The 7,659-nt window shown below is 42.8% G+C and overlaps 2 protein-coding genes across 2 annotated transcripts; both read right to left on the bottom strand.

Moving 5' to 3' along the window:
• Positions 1-1,459: 1,459 nt before the first annotated feature.
• LOC131996109 (uncharacterized) lies at positions 1,460-4,180 on the bottom strand. Its single transcript, XM_059365559.1, has one exon. It carries the CDS (start codon positions 4,178-4,180, stop codon positions 1,460-1,462), a length of 2,721 nt encoding a protein of 906 aa, XP_059221542.1.
• A 213-nt stretch (positions 4,181-4,393) lies between these two features.
• Positions 4,394-6,253, bottom strand: LOC131996108 (uncharacterized). The gene has a single exon (XM_059365558.1). The coding sequence runs from the start codon at positions 6,251-6,253 to the stop codon at positions 4,394-4,396; it is 1,860 nt and encodes a 619-aa protein (XP_059221541.1).
• Positions 6,254-7,659: the final 1,406 nt, after the last annotated feature.

Below are 7,659 nucleotides of genomic sequence, written 5' to 3'. Positions count from 1 at the left end.
CAGGGAGTTTGATGGCTTTACGTTGTATGTTGTCCAAAAGGTTACTGTAGCACACGACTGTCTCTGTCCCTTCTGTCTTCCTTAATAAATTCTATACGGACCTTCATCAATTTTAAAGATTCGCAAAAAGAGAGCGAGCAATAGAACCCACAAGTGTGGGATCTATGTTCAACCACCAAAGAGAGCAGTGAAAGAGGAACGAGACAAAATAAACTCAATTATGAAGGGAGCAGAAGGGAACGAGCGCAGCGGAATGTTCACACACTCGAGCACATATATATATATGTGTATATTAGCTAAACTAATTTGTCGTGTTGGTCCACTTTTGCCCCGCGGTGTGAACACCGGTGTGAACACCCTTGCGATGGTACGCAACCATGATAAAATAAATAATAATACATAATTTATACTTAGATGTATATGTGTACATATAATACTATGATCGAAATTCAAATTCAACTCAAAAGGTAAATGACGTTAAGAACTATTAATGATGGTAATAATGGAGATCTAATAAGAAGCATAATTATGTAAAAGGTAGCAAAAACATAAAATAAAATAATTCAAAAATGCAATCGTTATTGGTCCAATGATTATTGCTACAGCTCTTTGCTTACTTCGACATGCCCAAAAAAAGCCGTCCCAAAAATGGTTTCTTGAGCAAATTGCAAGTTGTCTTCTTTCCTTGGAAGTCCCAAGTAGGCCACCGCAGCAACATCTGCCCCTAGGACGACCGGGCACGGGTAGGGGATGTGAAACCCATAATCCGCCAATTTTTCGGCACCGTACTTTGCCCTGATTGGGTCAGCAATGAGTGGAGACCCAGGTACTCGGATGGCTGCTTGTACCCTTTTCACCAAATCGACAGACACCGTGCGAACGTGATTCCGAGTGCCCCACAGTCGTACCGGCAGGATATCTTTACACTTCTCCCAGGCAAGCGGAAAAGTCGCAGTCGGTGTATAAAAGCTGGTCATGACGTTTGGATCCAGCATGACGCGTACGTTTAAGCGTTCCTGTGGGGCAAGTGGGGTCCACATCACGGCCCATGCCGTCATTTGCACCCAAGCTACCCGTTCATGAAGAGGGGGTGAGTGAAGTAACGTGTGATGAGGCCGCGCACACTGCCCACAAACGGTGCGACTGTGGCACTGACGGAATTGGTGGGACAGTGCGAGACAATTTAAACAGCCGTCCTTATCCTTAATCAGTGTTCGTTTCTCCAGTGGTGGAAGGGTCAGAAATCGTCGGCATTTACGCAGAGGGTGCCGAGTGACACATAATGGGCACAAATAGTTGTCATCAAAGTCCATGGCTATAGGTGAGAGAGACAAATTCAACAAAACGTCAAGGATAGAAATGATAATCACATTGGACCAGGAAAGAGGCAGACGTAATATTTTTATTGTGCTCGTGGAAGAAGCACAATTTTGTGAACAGGACTGGTAATGACACCGCTTTAAGTTCTTATGTCGACAACTCGTACCTGCTTGTCACGACCAGTGTACAATTTTATAATATGGCCGAGGCGCCAGTCAGTGTGACAAGTGGATTCGTTCCGTAAAACGACCAAATCGTTTAGAACTAGGTTCTCTTTGGTGGATTTCCATTTGAATCGCTTATGGAGCTCCGTCAGGTACTCGGATTTCCACCGACGACAAAACTCCTGTTGGATAACTTTAAGCTTTCGCCATCGATTCAATAGCGCAGTTTTTGATGGAATCTCTTCAGGCTCCGCGGGTGCCAGAAGCGATGAACCAATTAGGAAGTGCCCTGGTGTGAGGGCGGTTAGGTCGACCTGACCATCAGACAGGGGGGATAGGGGCCGCGAATTTAGACGCCATTCGATGGAGGCAAGTATTGTGGCAAATTCCTCGAAAGTGTGACGTATTTGTCCGGCAATCTTTTTCATGTGCGTCTTACAACTCTTCACACCAGCCTCCCACAGCCCTCCCATGTGAGGGGCAGCAGCCGGTATGAAATGCCACTCGACTTGTTGAAACCCGTAGCGAGATACAACTTCATCACGTAACTCAGAGACAATTTTCTCGAAGTTAGAGTTTAATTCTCTTGCAGCACCCACAAAATTTCTACCGTTGTCGGAGTATATTTTCCTAGGGCAACCCCGACGAGAGACAAACCGGGACAAAGCAGACAGAAAAGCCTGCGTCAACAAATCACTTACGGGCTCAAGATGAATACCTTTAGTGACAAAACAAACGAAGAGACAAATATACCCCTTAGTAAGTCGGCATCCCCGGCCATGGAAGTTCTTAAGCTCGAACGGTCCCGCGATGTCGACTCCTGTCGTGGCAAAGGGCCGACCAAAAGTTGTTCTCTCTTCGGGCAAAGGCGCCATTATTTGGCCCTGACGTATCTGTCTCGCTATAGTACACTCCTTGCAATTTCTCATGCGGGTTTTTATAAGATTCCTGGCCCGTATTATCCAACACTCAAGTCGGACTGTTGCCAGAGTCAATTGAATACCCCCATGAAGAGTCAATTTATGAATAAAGTCAACATACAATTGCGCGAATCGGCTTTGGTATGCCAAAACCACTGGATGCCTTTCGCCGTATGACAGGGCTAATGTTGATCCTAGGCGTCCATTAGCGCGAATCAAGTGCGCGTTATCCATAAACGGAGTTAGGGTAAGAAGGGAACTGTTTGAAGGCAATTTCTGGCCTTTGGTTAGGCAAGCGTATTCTGCTGGGAAAAAGATTCGCTGGGACATAGACATGAGCCTATTTCGTGCGTGAGCCAACTCGTCCGATGACAATTTCACAGATCTTGGTCTGGCATTATGCTTGTGAGACGGATATATTCCGTTGAAGAATCGAAAAATGTACGCTACAACATGTAGCGCTCGACAGAGGCAAGAGAAGCGGTCTAATACATCCTCCAGCTCGCTTGACCTAGCAATATGAACCTGGACCGACCTCGTCTCCAAAGAAGTGTCTGGTATTTGCGGAGTCGTGGGCCAATATGCTCTATCTTCCCGCAACCATGGTGGTCCCTGCCACCACAGATCACACCCATTGAGTTCCAAAGGAGTTAGCCCCCGGGTTGCTAGGTCAGCCGGGTTATCCGAAGTTCCCACATGACCCCAGTCACTGCCCACTTTCTCGTGAATAATCGAGACCCTGTTGGCCACAAAGGTAGTCCAACTATACGATGGTTTTCTGAACCAAGATAATACTATAGTCGAGTCGGACCAAGGAAATACAGTGCAAGGTTGAACACAAATTTGAGGCAAAACGGAATCGGCTAATTCGGCTAATAATAGAGCTCCACAGAGTTCTAGGCGCGGAACAGACATTTTCTTTATGGGCGCTACTTTAGATTTAGCGACTAGCAGCCTTGTAAACACATTGCCCTCTATCTCAACTCGTGTATAGAGCACCGCGGCATACGCTACTTCGGAAGAATCACTAAAACCGTGAAACTCCAACTTACAGTGTGGTGAATAATTTATCCACCGCGATATATTTATTTTGTCTATTTCCCCATAATTGGCAATGAAACTCTTCCATTTCAGAAGAGACAAAGGCTTTATTGGATCATCCCATTCAATATCGTCGAGCCACATCATCTGCATTATCACCTTTGCTCTAATAATAATAGGTGAGAGCCAACCCAGCGGATCAAACAGCCTTGCAATGACAGATAGGACTTCTCTTTTAGTAAAAGATTCTTTATGGGCTAATTTTTCAGTTAGAAAATAGAATGAGTCCGAAACCGCATTCCATCTTATCCCCAGGATCTTAACTAAGCTCTTATCACCAAATTCCAGAAATTGTTCGTTGAACAAGTGATTACGGGGCAAGCCATTCAGAATTTCTTTCTCATTGGAAGTCCACTTCCTCAGTTGAAAACCGGCCGACTCCAGAATTGATATAAGCTGGCTTCGAGCTTCCATTGCCTCTCCCATCGAATGGGCCCCAACTAAACAATCATCGTCATACATATTGTGCCTAAGAACCTTTGAGCCAACAGGAAATTTTTCTTTTTCATCTTCTGCCAATTGTTGCAGAGTTCTAAGAGCCAAATACGGTGCGCAGTTAACGCCAAAGGTCACTGTCTTAAGTTGATAATCCTGTATATCCTCATCGGGAGAGGCACGATATAAAATGCGCTGGTAAGGAACATGATCGGGATTGACCAGTATCTGCCTGTACATTTTGTTTATATCTGCGTTAAACACAAATCTGTAAAAGCGCCAATTTATTACTAAAGACACTATGTCTTTTTGCAGTAGTGGCCCCACGTACAATGCGTCGTTAAGACTTTTGCCGTTTGTAGAAGGACATGAGGCATTAAAGACAACCCTCAGCTTCGTCGTGGTACTGTCTGGCTTAAACACGCCATGATGAGGCAGGTAAAAACCTTTTCCTTAATTGTTTCTAGGTGAATCGACCTTCTCCATATGTCCTAGGGACAAATATTCATTGATGACTTCATCATACATACTCTTTAACTCGGGCTTGCGGGCCAAAGATCTTTCGTTTCGAAGAAACTGATAAAGAGCAACATACCTATTGGTAGTAGTCGACGAACCCAACAGGTTCTCGGGTCGGAATGGCAAATCCACCCTGTATCGGCCATTCGCAGTCCTAATTGTGGATTTTTTGTATATCTCCTCACATGCAAGGTCATCTACGGAGTATGTGGTCTTCTTTGCAACCTCCTCTATTTCCCAAAACCTTGTCAACTGCTCATCAATTGACACCCGAGTACAATGCGAAAAACGAACCAAACGCCTTGATTTGGCTCCATTCGTTGGCCCAGTAACAATCCAGCCAAATACCGTGTGTTGGGCCACGAGAGACCCAAGAATCCCGAGCTTTACTTCCTCAAGCAAAATCAACGGATACAAATTTCCCCCGATCAAAAGATCGACTGGACCAGTTTGGTAAAAATGAGGATCTGCATATTCCAAATTTGGAAGTTGACCAGGAGTCATATTCCCAAAGGAATGAGTAGGAACATTGCCCGTAACATCCTGCACAACAAGTGCATCAATATCTACAGAAAATGCCGGTTTTACGATAGAGGCAATTGAAAAATATGCAATTTTGGAACACTTGGCCAGATATTCACCTCCTAACCCTGAAATTTCAGCTGAGACAGATTTCGTAGGCAAATTCAATAATTTCTGAATTTTATTCGATATGAACGTATCGTCCGAACACGGGTCAATTAATGCCCTTACTTTATAAGACAACCCGTCTTTCATAACATAGATCCACGCTGTAGCCAACATTGTTCTGTTAGACACGGATGTATGGTACGCCCTTACATCCTGCGACGTAGAAGGCGCTTCTGTAGACTGTTTCGATTGACCCTGTGTCACGTTTGAGCCATTTGCTACACCCGCGTGGTTCTGTGGTGGTTCCTTACTGATGTGTAAAAGAGTATGATGCTTTGCACCACAATTGACACACACACCTTTACTGAAACACTTCGAAGCTGTATGACCCTGAGCCAAACAATTAAGACAACTTTTGTCCCGGCTGGCTGCCGATATTCTTTGTTTCGGACTCATATTCATAAATTTTGGGCAAGATTTCAATACATGACTCTCTTTACATAATGTACATCTTTGTTTGTTTACCGTAGTATGATGTACTTTGAACTGTCTAGTGCTGTCATTCGTATTTCTTTTTTGTCTCGAGGCAAAATCCTGTGAACCCATCATATCTGAGACACTTTCCAAAGTATGAAACCTTTCAGTCAAAAATTTACATAAATCCTCCCATTTCGGAAGTTCGGTTTTTTCTTCAACCGACTGCTCCCATAGAGACAGTGTTAGTTTCGGAAGCTTTGTTGAGCATTGGAAAACAAATATTGGATCCCATGATCCGACATCAATTTTGTATAGCCTTAGAACCGAAATACAATTCGTAATGTCCCTATGTAATTTCTTGAGACAACTTGCAGACTCCTGAGTACAATGGGGCAAATTAAAAAGAATTCTCAACTGATTGTTTATTAAAATTCGTTTGTTTTCGTACTGGCTCTTCAGATTCGCCCACGCAATCTCAAACCCTTCCGCTGTTAGTGGTATATTCTTATTAATTTCCCTTGCCTCTCCACTTGTTTTTTGAAACAAGTGGTACAATTTCTCCACTGGACTAAGCTTTTTGTTGTTTATATATATTGCCGTGAATAAGTCACGGAAGCTGGGCCAAGTAACATAATCCCCATGAAACACTTCTGTGCCACAGGGGGGAACACTTATAGACGAAGACATGGTTTCTGAACAACAGTTTGCCCCACTAACTTTTCTTTCCATTCGCCTATGATAGTCATACAATTCATGTATCTCGTATGAACTTCATTTTTTCTTTTTCTGATGGTAACCTTATCTGCCTTTTGGCAATCTGGTTCAGAATTACACTTTCTATAAGCCTCCTTCCAATCTGCCCATAAATCTTGCACTTCTTGTTTTTCTGCCTCTATTGTAGACTCATTATATCTACTTGAGTCAGTCTCCTTCATACGCTTCTCATGAGCAACGATCTCTTCGCAGTGAGACAAATATTCTTCTAGCAACCCCATAATTTATTTCACAAAATTTACAAAAAGGGAACAGAAACCAAGTTCTCTTTCACTTGACCAGAAAGAAGATAAGTACACCAATCGGATTGTAGTTGGGACAATTTTTAATATTCGCTTTAGTTTCACAAATATATAATACAATCGTCGACCTTTTTTAATATATCTAATATATATTGACTCTAATAAATAAAAAATGATTTCTATTCTGAACGATAATTCAATTTGAACATTTATCCTCGTTCTTTCGATTTTTGTTGAGCCAAATGTAATTCATTTATTCATTGAAATTCCTCATGAGACAAAGGATGAGCCAGTAGCAAACAAATGTGGTAAACTTCTCCGCAAATATTCCTTATAGACCCACTGTGCTTTGCGGCACAGACCAAATTTACCAGGAATGGCATAAAAAATAAAAACACAACAAACTCTCGTTGCTGTCAATGCCTGCCCAAAAGATTGTTGTCGCAAAACATAACTGAAAACCAATTAATAGCAGCGTTACCAAATGACTCTATTTATTGCTGCGATCGAAAGCAATAGAACACGTACAACTACGCTGCCCTTAACAGAGCCAACCGTGAGCCACAGATCTTGTATGTTTCTCTTTCAACACGTCTTTGCCTACACTCGCAACGCAGCCAGAGAAGCACAAAAGCTGACTTTTAGCTTCGCAGCTAACAAAGGCAGAACAACAACGTCAACTAATTTGACGACAGCGTCATAAGCGCTGGGAATGTTCTTGCTTAAATTCAAATTGCATGAGTTGGAGGAACAACGAATATGGTCCTCTTAAAACCGTAGACAAATGACGAGACAACTAACGGTATTTATGTTCTTGTTGTATTCAATTTGAAACACACTTTCCAATCAAAAAGTAACGCACAGACAGCTGGTATGAATACACTTCCAACTGAAACTTATGTACGCTTTAGTAAATGCGTGAAAAATGTGATGCTTTCCACGAGCCAATAAGTCAGAATGACCACCGTCTTTCCTGGGCCAGTATGTCATAGGGGTGCAACAAATAAGTAGGTACGTACCTTATTATTTTTTTGTCGCTGATTCCTCTGATGGATCGATAGGACCAATGTTTACCTC

The sequence above is a fragment of the Stomoxys calcitrans genome, chromosome 3, assembly GCF_963082655.1.
Source record: "Stomoxys calcitrans chromosome 3, idStoCalc2.1, whole genome shotgun sequence".
Lineage (NCBI taxonomy): Eukaryota > Metazoa > Arthropoda > Insecta > Diptera > Muscidae > Stomoxys > Stomoxys calcitrans.
The sequence above is the reverse complement of the archived record's forward strand: the minus strand, read 5'-3'. Positions and strand labels throughout refer to the sequence as shown.